Raw genomic sequence first — 17,294 nt, forward strand, 5'->3', positions numbered from 1 at the left:
GCCAGCTCTGCTGCACCCCCAGGGCTGGGCACCGGGGAGCTCAGGGGCTCCTTCCCCACTGAGCTTTCTCAGCTGTCCGGGGTCATTGCAATTTCTTCTGGGAACAGCAGTCCCTTCTGTCTCTGCTGCTTCTCCCCTGCCCTTCTTCCTTTGCCTGGGATGAACGCCCCTCTTTCAGGTCCCTCACTCCCACCCCATTTTCCAAGTCAACACAAGAGTGATCCCATCCTGGTCATCGTGATTTTACCTAAAACGGGTTTGTCAAAAAAGCCTCTAGAATCATGTGAATAACGATACAGGCAATGATAATGGTTGTAACAGAGGCATTCTCATGCAAAAGCTGCACCTCCCCGTGCTTTAGAAGGAGGTTTCTAGAGAAGTGGAGGGTCCTGGGGCTGTCATAGATTTTCCAGGTGAAACCTTATCCTTGTATGGGCTCCTTCAAAGACCGAGCCTGCTTAGGCTTCAGAGCAGAGAAAAGATAATCAGACCAGTACAGGGAGATGAGGATGCTTCCCAGCTTTTGTTCTAAGAAGAGAAAGCTGCAACCATCCTTGCTGATCGCAGAGACATATCAGTCCTTTTCTGGGGCTTTCATCTCCTATCTCATCGCCTATTTAAGCTTTGTCACTGAGGAAGCTCAGCCTGAGCCAATTCACAGCAACAGCCGCTGTTTCCTAATGGCCCATCAATTAGGTGCTGCTGAGGTCTGAGCTCCCTTTTCATTCCCTTACCACCTACTTTCGCACTGCTATGCTTTGTTCATCACTTTCCCTTTTCCTTGTCCTGGCAGGCGTGTGCGGGCCCCGGGCGTGCCGGGCTGTGCGGGCTCGGTGCGGGCGGGCTCGGGGCACAGGAAGGAGCTGCGGGGCCGCGCGGGGCCCGGCGGGCGGAGCGGCAGCGCCCCCTGCTGGCCGCGGCCGGCGCTGCGCCCCCGGCCCCGCCCGGCCCCGCCCGCGGCGGTTCGTGCCCGGCCGCAGCCCCGGCTCCTCTGCCCGTGCGCCCAGCGCGCAGTAATACACGGCCGCGTCCCCGCGCCGGGGCCGCCACAGCCACAGCGCGCTGCTCCCCCGATCCGCAGACACCCACAGACACCCTGGAGGGTCTCGCACGTCCTTGGACTCTTTAGCAGTGAGCGCCACGAGTTCTGGGCTTTGGCCCGGGCGGTGACGGAAGAAATGGATGAAATCGCCCATCCGGATATTGGGATGTGAGCAGTTGATCCTGATACTGGTGCCCTCGGTGGTCTCCACGAATGGCTCCTGCTGCACCTGGCCTCTGACCACAGCCGCTGCCAGGGAGAGAAAAAGAACAAACCTCAACTCACACTTTCTACCCACCCCTGCCGACCATTCCCCAGAAGAAAGCCCACAGAAGCCGTAAGGAACACAGAGAGATGATGAAGAATACAGTTCCCAGGGGATGTCAAGATGTGCAGGAATGCAAGTGTCCACTAATCGTCTGTGAAGAGGCGAATGCATGAATGAAAGGAGTATTAGGAAAGTCACCCGAGAACGGAAGGATGTGGGAGGAAGCAAAAAATAAAGACATAAAAAAAAGGTAAGGACAAGGCAGCAGAGACTTCGTGACTTATAAAGTAATGCTTCTTCAGGTTTGGGGAAAGAATAGAACCCGGAGCGGTCTGCGGGAGTACGGGATGGAGAAGAGGGAGGGATGAACGGGAGGACAGTTGGCAGGAAAAGGTCAGAGGAGAAGCCTGGCAGGACGGCAGCGTCCAGGAAGCTGCGGGATGAGCCCAGTGCCAGGCGCGGCCCCTCGGCCGCCACCCCCGCGCACCGAGCAGCACCGCGGCCAGCGCCGCCAGCCTCGCGCCCCGACACCGCCGCATGCCGCCGCTCTGCCCGCCGAGCATCGCTGGCCCCTCAGCCCCGGCTCTCTGCTGCGGCCCTGTCGCCTCCTCTCCGCCGCCGCCAGCTCCTCCCCGGCCGGCCTCAGCGCCCGCCTCTCACAGCACCAGCACCATCAGCGACACAACAATTTGGGCACGACCAGCGACAAGAGACAGGCGTGTCCCGTCCCCGCCCGTGTTGTTTGTGCTAAGCTCAGCTGAGCATCGAAGTAGGAGTGAATCCGCCCTTGGTAGGCCTGAAATCAGCATCAGCCGAGCGGGAGCTTTGCAGAGGCAGGGGAAGGAGGGCTCAGGACACAGCGGCTGCATTTCTGTGCCTCTTCCCTGCACATATCTCGAGCAGGCAGCTGCCCTCCCTGCTCGGCTGCACTCTGGCTCCTTCCGAGCCTGCGAAGCTGCTGACCTGTGCTGCTCAGGGCCACAGCAGCACTCGGTGTCCCTGGCACAGTCAGGAAATTCCCTCCCGATGAGGGACATGCATGGACACACACAGGGCTGTGCACACCGGTGTGGAGCCACACACAAATCTGTGCTTCACGTGTATCCGTGCAAACGGGGCTGCTCCAAGAGCACACAAGGCACGAACACAGCACCAGCCCTGGGCTCTGCTCAGGACATGTGGGGCCAAAAGCAGCAGGGCTGCAGTGAGGAAGGTCCCAGGCAAGCACAGAGCAATTATTCTTTACTTAAAGACTGCACAAGGCAGAAAGGAGTCAAAATAGTCGAAAATAATTTCCCAAGGGAAGTACTAGGGTGGATGCCGTCAAAGCTATCAGCCCATTGAACACACATATGATGTAACTTCTGGTGAGTACTGGGCTGAGCCCAGTGTCCTTTCCCCAACCTTAGCCTCGCACTGACACATCCCCTCCCTCCCCTGGGTTGTTGCACAGCCCAGGAAGCTCCCTGCACCAGGGTGTCTTGCACAGCACAGAGGTACAAGGCAGTGTCAGAGAGCTCCACTTGCTGCACCTGCAGGACACTGTATTTCCCCGTGGTGTTGAGGTGCGTGGTGAAACGGCCGCTGTGCTTGGGGCCACTCCCTGCTTGATAGGAGATCAGCTGTGGGCCTTGGCCTTTCTGTAGCTGGTACCAGAGTAATCCCCGAAAATTACTGATCTGGTATTTGCAGGTGGTGTGGAAGGGGTGTCCCTCCTTCACCGTGACTGCTCCATCTTCCTGGGTGACCGTGGTTTGCCCTGAGGTGCCTGGAAGAAAGTGAAGGTCAGCAGCTCCACAGGGAAGGACTGAGGGAAGGAAAACTAATCCGATGGATAACACTGGTGGAGAAAGCTCCCTGCCTTGTAGCACAGTCCTGAGAGATTTTGGGAATCAAATCAGAGCTCTTTTCTTTGCATCACACAAAGGAGAGCTGGGCTGTGTCTGTACTCCTACAGCTTAAAAGACCAGGGAAGAGCCTGTCCTGCCTGAACTTTGTGTGCTGGAACCAGCACCCCTCCAGCTGCCTGAGGAGCCCACCGAGGTACAGCAGAAAGGGTCATCCTGCTACCCCAACCCTGTCACTTCTGAGGGCTGCTTGATCCTCTTATTCACAATATGCTGGACATGGGAAGAGGGAGCCCTGGTTGTGTTTCCAGCCCGGAGAAACCTGGAAGCTGTGGCTGAGATGTGTCAACCTGGAGGCAGAATGGGACACCCTGTCAATGTCAGTGAAATGAGAAGTTTCAGATGCCCGGGGCAGGTTTGAGTGGATCTGGGAATTTACATAAATGTAGGAAGAATGTGCCTAGAGCTGAGATCTCCTGAGGTGACAGCAGGAGGATGAGAATAGGGAGGCAGAGGGAGATGCATTGAAGGCGAGAGAAAAGACAGAGAAGGGGTCTGAGGTTTCCCTCCACTTTCTTCCCTTTTGCTTTACAAATCTAAAAGTTTCTTGAGCAAACACTCGCAAAATCACAGAGATGCAGAATTTTCTCAGCCATTCCCAAATATTCACTGATATTTGATCACACGGTACTGATAAGGAGGTTGGTGGTTTCCGGGAGAGAAGAAGAAGAGGGATGTCTTGGGGAAGAGGCAGGACTCACCCAGGAGCTGTCCCAGGAAGACGGTGAGGATGAGATAGGCGAGGTGCATGCCGAGCCCAAGGTGCGTGTTTGCTGAGTGAGGCAGAGTCACAAAGCTCGTCCCAGCGCCGAGAGAACAGAGCTGCCGGAAAACCACTGTCGGGGGCAGCAAAGGAAGCAGCCGCGGGAGCAGGCAGGGAAATGAGCTGTCCTTGCCGTGCCTGAAATGCTCCTGCTGCGTTTGTGCCTGGTCCAGCAGCAGCGCCCGTGGCTCCCTCAGCCCTTGGCAGTGTGAGCATTCCGTGCCTCTGCGCCTCAGCCAGGGGCAGGGGCTGTTCCCGCTCAGCTCGCAGTGGAGTCCTCACGTCCGCAGCTGCAATCGCCAGCTCTGCTGCACCCCCAGGGCTGGGCACCGGGGAGCTCAGGGGCTCCTTCCCCACTGAGCTTTCTCAGCTGTCCGGGGTCACTGCAATTTCCTGTGGGAACAGGAGACCCCTCTGTCTCTGCTGCTTCTCCCCTGCCCTTCTCCATCTCCCTGGGATGAACACCTCTCTCCCTGCTCCCTCACTCCCACCCCATTTTTCGAGTCAACTCCATAGTGATCCCACCCTCGTCATTGAAGATGCTGAAAAACCCATTGTCAAAAGAAAATGGGGTCTGTAGAGCAATTCTCTGGAGGGAAACATCATGGGGAGCTCAGCCTTTCAAATGTCTTCATCCAACACTTGCAGCATTGCTAGATCTGCTTTTCAAAATGCTTGAGAGATTCCTAATGTGAAGGAAAAGGGAGCAATTGGTTTTAGGTGGAAGGTGGGTGTGACAGAGCCTTCTGATGATGTGAAATTCTCCTGTACTTGAACAGATTGATCGTTTTCCCTAACAGATGTTCTACTTTCTCAAGAACATGCTGAATGCACATCCATGTGTCTTTGGGGAAACTTAAGGATGAGAACAAAAAATGTAGAGGAGTCAATTCCAACCTCAGGTGGGGTTGAAAGTTCCCCTCTCTTACACGTCCATGTGAGAATGCTGCTTCTTATGTCTCAAGGTTGCTGTTTCTTTGAGACTTTCTTTGGGGTTGCTGAGTTTTAAGGTAATAAGGGTTTTCTCAAGGTTGCTGTTTTCTGGGAATTTCTTCTGGGTTGCTGTTCTCAGAGGTAATAAGGTTTTTAGTCTTCTTTTTGCTTTAAGTGTTACATACCAGAGGTAGAGACGACAAGCGGAGTCTGCTGGTGCACATTTCTAAGGTTGTTTATTCTTTATTATCTTAGTTCTTTTTCAGCTCTGCTAGGCACTTTTTTGACAGGGTACATTATCTCAGTTCTTTCTTAGCTCTGCAAGGTATCTCTGCAGAGCAGGATACGCGGCAGACTGGGTGGATTAGAGAGCCCCGCACCCTATGTACGATACTCTTGACCCAACTACTGTCTAAGACGTATTTTTTATTTACAAAATTTTACTAATGCCTACTACCTATACTAACATGTCAGTTCTACTCTAAGCTAATCTCTAAAACTCAACTTAGCACAAGATGGGGGACGAGAGCAAGAACAAGGAAGACAGGGGCCACTCCCCAATTCCTCTATCTTCTCTCTTTAGCTTCATATGCTAAGAATCTTAATTTTTATATTTATATTCTATAATAAACTATCTATTACTTATTTTAAATTCTTAGGATTTGTGATTCTTCCTGCATGTGAGTGTTCACTCTCATGGACAGGAATCAGAGTCAGTGTCCTCCTGGGATTTGTGTGGGTCTAACTGACCCCCTTGTACAGATCCCAGACCCCCCTGTACGGTCTCTAAACTCTCTAGGGTGGCCAGAGGGGTGTTCTAGACTCCAACACTTATGCACCTTGCAGGATGGAACAGCGACATTTCTGCAGGGACAGACATGGAGATTTCTTTGTCACCTCGAAAGCCTCGCTGCAAACCCCTCTCATACCATGACCTACGGAGGTGACAGCATCCCATGAATCAGCCCCTGTGTGCCGGTCAGTGCTGCTGTTTGTCAGCGGGCGCGGCAGGCGCTCTGCAGGAGCAGCTGTTCGCTTTGCCGAGGCGGCTGAGAGCAGCAGCAGGCGCAGGCGGAGGGCGAGAGGCGCTGGCAGAGGTGCGGGGCTCCGCAGTTGGGTGTCGGGCCGAGGGCGGCTCGGGAGCGAGGCTGTGCCGGGCTGTGCGCGGCGAGTGTGTGCGGGCAGGGGCGGGCTGGCAGCGTGTGCGGGCCCCGGGCGTGCCGGGCTGTGCGGGCTCGGTGCGGGCGGGCTCGGGGCACAGGAAGGAGCTGCGGGGCCGCGCGGGGCCCGGCGGGCGGAGCGGCAGCGCCCCCTGCGGGCCGCGGCCGGCGCTGCGCCCCCGGCCCCGCCCGGCCCCGCCCGCGGCGGTTCGTGCCCGGCCGCAGCCCCGGCTCCTCTGCCCGTGCGCCCAGCGCGCAGTAATACACGGCCGCGTCCCCGCGCCGGGGCCGCCGCAGCCACAGCGCGCTCCAACGCCGATCCGCTGACACCCTCAGCTCTCCTGCGATGTCCGGCACATCCTTGGATGCTCTAGCAGTGAGTGCGACGAATTCGGGTTTTCGTCCCGGGAGCTGACGGTAGAAATGGACTAAATCCTCGATCTGTTTTTTCGGATGTGAGCAGTTGATGTTGATGCCGCTGCCCTCGATGGTCTCCAGAAATGGCTCCTGCTGTACCTGGGCTCTGGCCACAGCCACTGTCAGGGAGAAATGAAATAAGAAACTTCAACTCCTACATTCTCCTCACCCATTCCTAGAACAAAATCCACAGAAGCAGTCAGGAACGTTCAGAGATGACGAGGAGAATAGTTTGCAGAGGATGTCTACATGTGCAGGAACGGAAATGTCCAGTAATAATAATAACTACATAAAATAAGCTAAAAGACACAGAGGAAAGGAAGGCATAGGGATGGTTGGATAAAGAAGAGAGGGATGAGTTTTCTGAGGGAATAGGGAATGGTGCAGCAGAAGTGATGGGCTCGAGCATGGTTATGGGGCAGAGGTCCGTGAAGAAGCCAAAGGGGACTGTAACTTCCAGGGACCTACGGGGTGGCCCCCGCCCCACCCCGCGCACCGAGCAGCACCGCAGCCAGCGCCGCCAGCCCCGCGCCCCGACACCGCCGCATGCCGCCGCTCCGCCCGCCGAGCATCGCTGCCCCCGCCCGCCCCGGCCCTGTGATCTGACTGTGCCCTCCCCTCCCCTCCTCTCCCCTCCCCTCCCCTCTGAGGGAAGTCCTCTTGCCCTCAGATCATGTTTGTGGCTTCCTCTGGGCTTGCTCCAAAAGGTCGATGTCCTCCCTGTGCTGAGGACTCCAGAGCTGGAGGCAGTATTCAAGATGGGGTCTCAGCGTAGAGGGGCAGGAGACAGTTGGCTTTCTGGGCTGCAAGGGCACATTTACAACTCATATCCAGCCTTTCATCCATGAAGGAAGACATCCCTAGTTACTCCCCTACCAATGGCTGTCAGTCCTTACCTGGCTGGGTCTCATCTCAAAACACCACTTGGACCTGAAGCACACTGTACAATCAGGACTCCTGAAAAGTGCTGTTCTCTAGAAGAGAACTGCAGTCATGCGGGAAGCCCTGTAGAGGTCAGCATTTAGCCACGAGTTCTTAGGGAAGAGCGCTTCTCTTGCTTTGTGTGAAGGCCTTTCTCTTGCAGGGCAAGAAGGCTCACAAGCCAAAGAATGGCAGGAATTGGAAACGGGTTAAGAGCCTTGGAATGGCCTACATTCCCTACTCTACTGCTCCTCTCCTCCATCACCTGATCCAGGGGCCAGTCATGGGCAGCAGAGACAATTTCTCCCTGCAGCACAGCCTCTGGCTTGGCTCCCCTGGTGCTCCTAGGGCAGGGCTGAGGTGTTCCCAGGGCAGCAGTGGGATCAGCCACAGCAGCCCCCACGCTGGAGTCCCCTCTCCCTCTGAACACAACACCCACCGTGTGAAGCCAGCCCCGGGATGGGGAGTGGTGGCAAAGCACACAACAGGGCTTTGTTCTGCCTTGCCTTGCCCAGGACAGAGCAGCTTTCCTGAGGCCCATGGACTCCAGGGCCCCACAGGTGTCACAACCCAGCTATGAGTGCACTTCTGCCCCAGGCAGCGTCTGTGGGAGTCAGAGCAGAGTCAGCAGGTAACCCCAGCACAGGGAGCAGCAGGACAAAGGCTACCTGGACCCGATTCAGCCATGGGCTCGCATCCAGTTTGGTCACTCCCAGGGGCTCTGTGAAGGGCCAGGCCTAGCATGGGCTCTGTGACAGGCCAGGCCTAGCATGGGCTCTGTGATAGGCCAGGCCTAGGACAGGCCTGTCCCAGCTTGGCCCTCTCAATGCTTGTGTCTGGCCTGCCTGTGTCTGGCCTGAGCCACTCTTGTTCTCCTGACCTGGCCAGGGCCCTTCAGCACCCACAGCAGTTGTGGATCCTGTACATGGACATCTCTTGAGTCTGGCCTTTCCCTGAGCCCCAGCGCCAGCTCTGGTCCTGGCACTCCTGCCCAGCTCTGGCCCTCCTGAGACCTCCTGCACATCTGTAGATTAGGGCAATCATCAACAGATACTTTAGGGGTAGAATTTTCTCCTAAGAAGGAGGTCTGTGATGGACAAGACCTCTTGCATTTTCTAAGTAGATTCCTACACCAAGAACATATTTCTAGGCACTGCCCTCAACAACTGGCTCCCTAAGGCCCACATTTCCTCAGGACTTGTGATGAACACACATCCACAGCCTGAAGAGCTCCAGCCAGCACTTTTCTGGGCACATCTGAACTCTACAAGGTTTTGATTCCTATGGCTTCCCTCTGAACAGTGCTCCTTTTCTTGAAAGAGTCATGGCCTTTTTAAGGACATTTCTATGGATATTGCTTCCCAGAGGAAGTACTGTGGCATCCCTCCTCCATTGTCTGTGGGTACCATCGTGTCTTTTCCCTGCTCCACTGCAAAAAGGATTTTCTTTGTGAACAGATTTGCAAACTTCATTCCTGTAATGCAGATGAAAAATTATTTGATGCTGACGCCTCTTAAAAATATGAAGATGAATCTTTCCCATGACCACAGCTAATCAAAATATGTTTCAGAAGATTCATACTAGCATCTCTTGCAGCAATTTTCCCTAATGTGTTCTTTAAATAAAACTTATAACCCAACTGGAAGTGTGTATGTGGTCTTTCAGCTCAGACCGGGTCAGGCTGCTTCACCCCACTCCAAAGCATTTTTTAATTGCACATTAAAAAAAAAAAAAAGTTTTAAGTTTTTTAAAATACAATTTCCTCCCCCTTGCAGGGGTCCCTCCCATGGGAGACAGTACCCCAAAAACTGTGTGAGTTCTTCACATGTGTGACAGTTCTTCACAAGTCCTGCCTGCAAAACAGTGCTAGCACAGGCCCTCCACAGGTCCTGACAGGAGTCTGATCTGGCATGAGCTTTTACAGGGTCACCTGGAGCCCCTGCCTCCCCTCTTCACTGAAATTGGTGTCTGCAGGGTTGTTTCTCTCTCATCTTCTGTCACCCCTCTCCTGGCTGCTGTCCTGCAGTAGGTGTTTGCCCCCTTCCTAAATACATTATCCCAGAGGTGCTTCCACCATCGCTGATGAGCTCAGCCTTGGCCAGTGGTGGGTCACTCTTAAAGCCATCTGGTGTTGGCTCCCCCATAACCAAAACCAAAACCTTGCCATGCAACCCAAATCCAGAGGGTACAAGGCAAACAGAGCCAGATGCTTCTCTGAGGTGCCCAGTGATGGGACCACAGGCAACAAGCACAGGCTGGAACACTGGAAGCTCTGTGTGAAACATAGGAAAGATCTTCTTATTGTTGATGGTGACCAAGCACTGGCTCACATTACCCAGATGACTTGAGGATTCTCCCTCCTTGGAGGTATTGGAAGGACATAAGGAGAGTTTTAGGAGCAAGAAAATGAAACCCGACATTGCAGACTAAATGTCCAGGATTCTGAACACAAACACTGGAGCAAGTTGGGAGGCACAGAGGAAAGAGACGTAGCATATAATTTTGCAGTGGTATCATAGCATATCCTTGGGTGGCCAGTCAAGAGCTGAAGTTCTGGGAGCAGCTGGGCCCCTTTGCATCAACAAGGCCAGAGGCAACACCACCAGTGAGCTCCAGGCCAACTTCACTTTCCTGCATTGTACCCTCTGCAGACACTGCGGATTTCCACCTGCCCTGGAAATCCTGAGGCATCTCAGTCTGAGCACTCAGACGAAGCCTCCATGGAGAAATGTCTATGACACAAGCTGGGAAATGAAAAGGTGGCAACACGGAAAACAAGCACCCAGCCCATGTCATTATCTGGGATGTTTTCCATACATCATGAGCACCTTAGGAAATTACCACTTTCATAGAAGCCACCTCTGGGCCTGGGGCAACTCAGAGCAACTATAAAAGCCAGCCTGACTTCATGCTCTCTCATCCACTTCTCCTGCCTCCTTCTCCTTGGGATCCAGGTGAGTCTGAAGCTCTTTCCCCTGTCCTTTTCTGGTGAACCAGATGTGTGTTCTTATAGCCTGTGAGAGGTCTTAGTGCTGCTGCTGCTGAGGGGTCAGAGAACAACTAAGGTCTGACTTAGACAGTGTCAAGGATTTGGCTGAGTGAGCTCTTTATTGAAGAAATAAGGTGACACTGCAGTACTGTGTCAGGATGAGAAACCCCTTTCTCTCACTGCCCAGTTTCTGCCTTCTGGCTTAAGCAGGTACCATTGCAATTCTTGCAGTGGAACGATGGACTCATGGCCAATGGCTCCTCCCATGTGCCTGTGCTCTGCTTCCTTCCCTTCCCTCTCTCCCAGGTGCACCTGCAGCCCCAAGCCATGTCCTGCTACACCCAGTGCCGGCCCTGCCAGCCCTGCGGCCCCACCCCGCTGGCCAACAGCTGCAATGAGCCCTGTGTCAGGCAGTGCCAGGACTCCACCGTGGCCATCCAGCCCTCGCCTGTTGTGGTGACCCTGCCTGGACCCATCCTCAGCTCCTTCCCTCAGAACACCGTGGTGGGATCCTCCACCTCTGCTGCTGTTGGCAACATCCTCAGCTGTGACGGCGTGCCCATCAATTCTGGTGGCTTTGACCTGTCCTGCATCACCAGCCGCTATGGTGGCAGCAGATTTCGTCCCTGCTAAAGCTCACGAGGACCCCCAGGAACGCAGAAGTTGATGCTGGACTGAGGACAGAGTCCTGGCCATTGAATTCAGAGGTGCTGAGCAACCAATGCTGCCCTTCTGAAGGAGGGCAGGAGGGGCTCTCTGAAACCATGGCCAATGTTTGCTTTCCCTGCCTTGCTCTCTCTCTCACCTCTCTCTTGGCTTCCATACTTCTGGACTGTAAGGCTCTAAGAGCTTCTCTGGGAGATCTGCTAACCCCTGCCCACTGTGGGGCAGGCAGATGGATGCTCCATTGGCTCTCCCGTCACTCTCCTGTGACTGTGCCAAAGGGGGCACAGACCTTCCACAGTTGCATGTGGTCTCCCACCATAACCACCAGTAGCCTCCTCTATGAGGGAACTCATTTCCCACTTCAATGACAATAAAGCTTTTTGCATCTCACCCTCAGTCTCCATGTAATCCTTTTTTGGTGTCCTTGTCTCAAGTTGCTGAGACCAAATGGCATTGCCATGGGTGGTGGAGGAAAAGGTGGGGACACAAGGGGACCACTGATTGTTTCCAGAGGAAGGGGAGGGTGGGAAACAGAGAGGTGGGGCCCTTTCAGGCACTGTCCCTTGAAGCTGAGGAAAACATCCCTGACTTCTCCACAGACAGCAGGGATCAGGCTCAGCCTTCCAACATTTCTGCTCAGATATGATTCCTTGGTCTCAGAACATGTCATGCAGATGGGGAATACAACCCATCTTCAGCACTGGATCTAACAGACTCTGTAGACTCTGCCCACAGTCAGTGATGGGACATCAGGTCACCCAGGGGACTTACCCTATCTCAAAGCAGATGTGCACAGGAAATGGCACAAATCATATTTCTGGGGGTACAAATCCTGCAGCTGACCAGTGGTGGCCTCTGAACCTCCCAACTAGGACAAGCTCACAGCAAGGCTGCATACCTGGTCATGTGTGCATGGCTTGCTTCATTAGGTGATCACAAATGAACCCACAGGCTCCAACATCTCCATCCCGTGGCTAAAACCCACATCCATTTCCATGGATAGGACAGATAGAGTAGACTTCATGGCCAGCAAACAGGCTCAAGCTGAGCACTTTACTCCCATTAGCTACATCTCCAGCTCACACCAAGTACAGGTCAATTTTCTCGCAACCACACTGAAGCCTGGGACCCATGACTTGCAGAAAATGACTTTGTCAAGTCCAATACATGTGTGGTGGTCCTGGACAGTGCAGACAGACTCTCTCTGGAGGTGAATCTAACTCAAGATATCTAGAGGATGAAAAGTGTGTGTATTTTTGTGTATGTGTGGTCTAAGCCAGCTGACTAGTTTATCTTGAGAGTCAATAGAAGAAAAATAGACGTCTGTAAGGCCTCTATTGCCTGACCTTTAAGAGATCATTTTTTGTAAGGGTTGAACTAAGGCCTGAGAGTGCCTGTTTCTCTCAGCTGATGATGAATAGAGCAAAGATGAGTACCTCAATAGAAGACACCTTTTCTGGAGTTTGGGGAAATCAGTTTTCCTCTACTAATGTCTTGTCTGATTTTGAACTTAGATCTTTACTTAATTCTTCACTTCAGTTAAAGCTGAAGACAGAGGCCTTAACTGCATTTAGAGGCTCTGAAACGAGGTAGGTGAATCCCTTAATTTACAGTCTGTGTATTCATGTGCCCAGAGTTGCCTTTAGTTACTTCCCACCCTGGAGGTTTCACAGTCACTGTAGTATCCAGCACCAAATACTTGGCACTTCCAGTCTCTTGGAACATGAGTATTTCAGACATCTCCATGTCAGCTGAGTTCCTGGCAAGGTTCTCATACCACAGCTGCAGGTAGGAGGCAAACACCCAGCCTAGCAATCACTTAGGGAATTGCACTGCTGTTCTTTAATTGGCCTGTGTGTAGAGAGAGAGTACTATTCATCTCTGACAAGCCCAGAAGACCTCCCAGAGGTCAAATTCCCTGGGGCACACCAGAGAGAAAACAGAAAACAGTCTCCTAGGTGTGGCCAGCTGGAGCTTCGCTGTGTTAATGAGGTGGGTGTGGGGATGTTCTTATGCTAATTTATCTGGCGACTCTCTGGTGTATGATCTCACTATATGAAGCTAAGCAGAAGGGAGTTTACATTTTGTGTTTTCGTGCACACAAAGTTCCCTTTAGTGGAATTACAGTGGTGGCTGTGAGAGGGAAAAGATCAGGAGTGGAAGCTGTCAGATCCTACTGGATGGAGAGGAAACCAGGTCAGGCAGTTGGCATCAGCTTGAAGTGAGTCAGCAAGGGGGGAGCTGCTCATCCACACGCCTTCACCTGAATCCAGAGCTCCCCCCAATAAATCAACCTCTTTCCAATGCTCTCCATTAGCCAAGGGGACCATGGCTATCTTGGGATGACGGTGCATGAAAAAGTGTCAGTTGGATCACTTACACTGGAAAATCTGGTGAGTGAAACCTGCCCAAGACATAGAGCACAGACTTCCAATGCCTTGCATGTTTAAGGAAAGCTGATTTAAGGGAGATTTCTTTACTCTTTAAGTACATGAGATTTCTGGTATATATACTGTGGAGTAAGATAGGAGAGAAAGAGATGATTCAGATGATGATTTAGTCCATCTGTCTTCCACATCCACCTGAAGATATGTTCTCTCTAGAGAACTGATCAAGAATCCTCTCTTGTCTGCAGGAACAGTTCATCAGAGCTACCCTTAACTGTGTTAAACTCAGAGGATGTCTTCAGTCACTGAATATCTCTGCCCAAGTTGAGATGTCTAACGTCCAGGTGCTTAACCAGACTCCTGCCTAAACACCTCAGAGACAACCTGGTACTTCTAGAGGGCTTTTAGCCATGTTTATAAGACAAAATGAGCCATGCCTCCCTCATGCTTTTTTTCTGTCTGTGGAGAAAGCTGAGGAGCTGAGATAGGAATATTTCTCCCTAGATATTTCAGCTTGGTCAACAGAAATCCTTCCCCTGATTCTGAGATGCCAAAATTACGAAGAGGTAAATAGTACCCAAGTAGCTATGCTGAAAAGCAGACATCAGTGAGGGAAATGGAGGTATTTGCAAAAGTTTCCTGTTCTGAGACTTGGAAGAAAGCAGGTATAGTAGACCTTGAGTAGTGACTGTCATACTAGCCTGCTGCCTTGTGTGGCTGCAGCTCAGTCTCAATCCCTTGTGATAAACTGACATAGAATAGGTCAGAAAATCTCTTGCAGTGTCACATTATTGTGACAGTATTTGTATTCCTCAGTTGCATTTGCTGATATCCCATCTTAGTATTGCCTGCCTCGGAGACTACAGGTTATGCTATTCCCTTCCTACTTGTAACAGCTTTTCCCATAGCCTGAGTGCCTCAGCCTGTTTTCCATAGTTTTCCAAGTGGGATTTTCATCTCACAGAAGCAACCATGTTCCCCATGCTGTAAAGGAGGTGTACAAGCTGATAAATACTTCTCCAAGTGTTCATTTGTTGGGGTACACCTGATTTTCAGGGTTAGATCTAGTTGTCCAAACGTGTTTCATCATAAGAAGATTTTTCTGACAATTTCAATATAGGATAAATACCATTTTCCCGTTTTGGGCACCAGCTGATTTTTCTTTTCACTCTACTCTGAAGGACCAGCGCAAGCATGCAAATTTTCACAGAAACTTTTTTCCTTTGCAGACGGACCTCAGCATTTGGAAGGACATGGCAAATGGGACAAGTGTGGAAGAATTCATCCTTCTTGGCTTCCCAGGCACATGGCAATTCCGAGTCTGCTTTGTGGTGGTATTTGCACTGATGTACACCCTGACAGTGATAGGCAATGCATCCATCATAGTCCTTGTGTGGACAAGCAGCAACCTACACACCCCAATGTACTTTTTTCTCTGTAATCTCTCCTTCCTGGAGATCTGGTACACTACGGGTGTTGTTCCCAAAGCCATAGGAGTCATGCTGGGGACTAGCCAGACCATTTCCTTCAGTGTCTGCATCCTCCAGTTGTTCTTTCTTCTCTCTCTAGGCTCCACTGAGTGTTTTCTCCTGTCTGTCATGGCCTATGACCGCTACTTAGCCATATGCTACCCCCTGAGGTACAGCTCCCTCATGAACAGTGTCCTCTCTGTTCGGCTGGCACTCAGCTCCTGGCTGGGAGGCTTTTTGGCCATTTCCCTGCTGGCCTTTCTGACATCCAGGCTGACTTTCTGTGGGCCAGATGTCATCAATCATTTTCTATGTGATATAGATTCCTGCCTTGCCCTCTCCTGCAGCGATACATGGCCTGTGGAACTGGCAACTTTTCTCATCTCCATAATTGTTGTGGTGGCCTCCTGCATGGTCACCCTGGTCTCCTACATGTACATCATCTCTTCCATCCTGCGGATACAGTCAGCCCATGGCCGGAAAAAGGCCTTTTCCACCTGCTCTGCCCATCTCAGTGTTGTCACAATCTGGTATGGCTCCACCATATTCCTGTATGTCAAGCCCTCAGCCCAGAACTCCCTGGATCTGAACAAAATCGTGAATACCTTTAACACCATGGTAACTCCTTTGTTGAACCCCTTCATTTACACTCTCAGAAACAAAGAGGTGAAGCTCGCTCTGGGACGGGCTTTTCGGAAAAGGCGAAGTGATGTTTCACAGGGCATCAGTTGAACAAATTCATCCCTGCCTTCCCATAGCTTCTGCCCTGCAGAAGATCCCCAGTGAAGTGTAGGTCTGTGTGGGCATCCCAGGCAGTGAGAAGCCACCAATTCCCCAGTGAGCTCATATCACTTTACAGCCAGCTGTGGCTGGGCTGAGCCTCAGTTCTGCTGCTCCCACCACCCTCTGTTCATTCCCAGTGAATTCAGAATGCCTCTCAGTCCTTTAAAGTGCTGTGCTTGGAAAGGGTCACAAACCCTGTCCATAAATGGTTCCATAACAGTGCTGCAGGAATGGTACTCCCACAGGTTTCTACCCCAGTTTGCTAAGTGCTTCATTTTGTCAGGGTTTGTCTGAATCTTCTAAAGGAATCCCAGCAACTTTAGGAAACATTGCTTTAGGAAGTAGACATGTGTTTCTACCTTTAGCCTGATGTTTTGTGTTGTATCTATGCCACATTCTTGTAGTTATTTCATAAAATCATACTCTGATTCAAGATAAAATTTGGCAGTGTCTGATATCTCTACCCATAGCCATCATTCCTAGCATAAGACTGCAAACAAAATTTGCATAATTCCTCTTCTTTCCTCTCTTTAGTATCTGAATTTACTCTCTTGTTTTTAATTAAAATTATGCAAAATGTTGTGCTTCATACTGGATGTGTCAGGGCATTTCCACATCTAAAACTCCACATCATTTTTAGCACTACATTGTTCCACCCATTTTGGGCTTTGTTGTGGAAAAACTTTAATGTGATTGGCAAAGGATTCAAAGTGCAGAGCTGGCTGGGAAGCAAGTCTGTCTTTACACTCATTGGGAAGATATTAGCACTTCCAAAAAGCACTTGCTTTTCCCTTCCCAATTTTCATTTCAGACCAGATTAATCATGTTCTCAAAGCTTTTATTTTTGCACACTGACAGTGAAGATAGTCCATGTAACCACTTCATAATTAGGAGGCATCACCATGTTAAACACACCTTTATGGAGAGTTTGGGTTAATTTCACCTGAGTGTAGAGCTCTCCAAGGGAGATGATTGAGTCTGAACTGAACATCTATTCCTCCCTTCCAGAAGCAATGACACTTCTGGAGGAGATTCACAAACCTCCTGCATCCACATGGGCACTTGGCACTTAGTCCTGTATGCAGGCCCAGGCACCACTGCCCAAGGCACAGGCTGATTCCCACCCTTTGTCAGCTGTGCTCTTTTTCAGTGGCATTTGGGAAAATGCCTGGGATAGCAGAAAGAGTCTGAGACTGGATTTATCCTCAGACAGACATCACTGCTTGTCATTTCTGCCTAGGAATGACGCATTTTGGAGAGAATTGTATATTTGGAGTGTTGAAGCCCTCTGCAGTCCTTGAAAGCAACAAAAAGCAGGACCTGAAATGTCCAAGAAATCCAAGACACAGCAGAGTGTATGACACTGAGACCTGCTGTGAATTCCTCATGAACATGGCTTAGAGCCCTCTGAGATAAACAAGGGCATGCAAAGCCTCACACAGGGCTGTCAGAGCAGATCCTTGTCACTTGGGAGAGGCAGGCTATCCTGGAACAGCAGCAGAAAAAAAATTGAGCTCCCTGAGATGTCTCAGGTAAGGGGATGATACTTCATGAGCAACAGATTCCAGTTCAAGGGGTGGGATCAGCAC

The 17,294-nt window shown here is 51.6% G+C and overlaps 3 protein-coding genes and 2 gene segments (V, D, J or C); 2 read left to right on the forward strand and 3 right to left on the reverse strand.

The window, feature by feature from the left end:
* Window positions 1–458: 458 nt before the first annotated feature.
* LOC134554350 (T cell receptor alpha variable 26-2-like) lies at window positions 459–1,849 on the reverse strand. The segment is given in 3 exon segments: window positions 459–463; window positions 971–1,291; window positions 1,798–1,849. Coding segments are annotated over 3 exon segments (378 nt in total).
* Window positions 1,850–1,983: 134 nt separating this feature from the next.
* On the reverse strand, window positions 1,984–4,382 carry LOC134554351 (T cell receptor alpha variable 1-1-like). The segment is given in 3 exon segments: window positions 1,984–2,106; window positions 2,783–3,078; window positions 3,919–4,382. Coding segments are annotated over 3 exon segments (468 nt in total).
* A 1,342-nt stretch (window positions 4,383–5,724) lies between these two features.
* Window positions 5,725–7,066, reverse strand: LOC134553849 (uncharacterized). The gene is made up of 2 exons (XM_063403983.1): window positions 6,987–7,066; window positions 5,725–6,609 (listed from the first exon to the last, which is right to left on the reverse strand). Exons 1-2 carry the CDS (start codon window positions 7,060–7,062, stop codon window positions 5,909–5,911), a joined length of 777 nt encoding a protein of 258 aa, XP_063260053.1. The 5' UTR covers window positions 7,063–7,066; the 3' UTR covers window positions 5,725–5,908.
* Window positions 7,067–10,231: 3,165 nt separating this feature from the next.
* LOC134553874 (feather keratin Cos1-2-like) lies at window positions 10,232–11,059 on the forward strand. Its single transcript, XM_063404005.1, is given in 3 exon segments — window positions 10,232–10,261; window positions 10,264–10,365; window positions 10,707–11,059. Coding segments are annotated over 3 exon segments (459 nt in total). The 3' UTR covers window positions 11,034–11,059.
* A 2,187-nt stretch (window positions 11,060–13,246) lies between these two features.
* Window positions 13,247–15,654, forward strand: LOC134554352 (olfactory receptor 6F1-like). Its single transcript, XM_063404900.1, has 3 exons — window positions 13,247–13,287; window positions 13,384–13,459; window positions 14,683–15,654. Exons 1-3 carry the CDS (start codon window positions 13,247–13,249, stop codon window positions 15,652–15,654), a joined length of 1,089 nt encoding a protein of 362 aa, XP_063260970.1.
* The last annotated feature ends 1,640 nt before the right edge of the window (window positions 15,655–17,294 follow it).

The sequence above is a fragment of the Prinia subflava genome, chromosome 8 (assembly GCF_021018805.1).
Source record: "Prinia subflava isolate CZ2003 ecotype Zambia chromosome 8, Cam_Psub_1.2, whole genome shotgun sequence".
NCBI classification, from domain to species: Eukaryota; Metazoa; Chordata; class Aves; order Passeriformes; family Cisticolidae; genus Prinia; species Prinia subflava.

Excerpts from the sequence above, each read along its gene's own strand:
- LOC134554352 (XM_063404900.1), top strand. The coding sequence starts at position 13,247 with ATGGAGAGGAAACCAGGTCAGGCAGTTGGCATCAGCTTGAA. Across the intron at positions 13,288-13,383 it reads GCAGTTGGCATCAGCTTGAA|CCAAGGGGACCATGGCTATC; the intron begins GTGAGTCAGCAA and ends GCTCTCCATTAG. Across the intron at positions 13,460-14,682 it reads CACTTACACTGGAAAATCTG|ACGGACCTCAGCATTTGGAA; the intron begins GTGAGTGAAACC and ends TTTCCTTTGCAG.
- LOC134553849 (XM_063403983.1), bottom strand. The coding sequence starts at position 7,062 with ATGCTCGGCGGGCGGAGCGGCGGCATGCGGCGGTGTCGGGGCGCGGGG. Across the intron at positions 6,610-6,986 it reads GCTGGCTGCGGTGCTGCTCG|TGGCTGTGGCCAGAGCCCAG; the intron begins GTGCGCGGGGTG and ends TCTCCCTGACAG.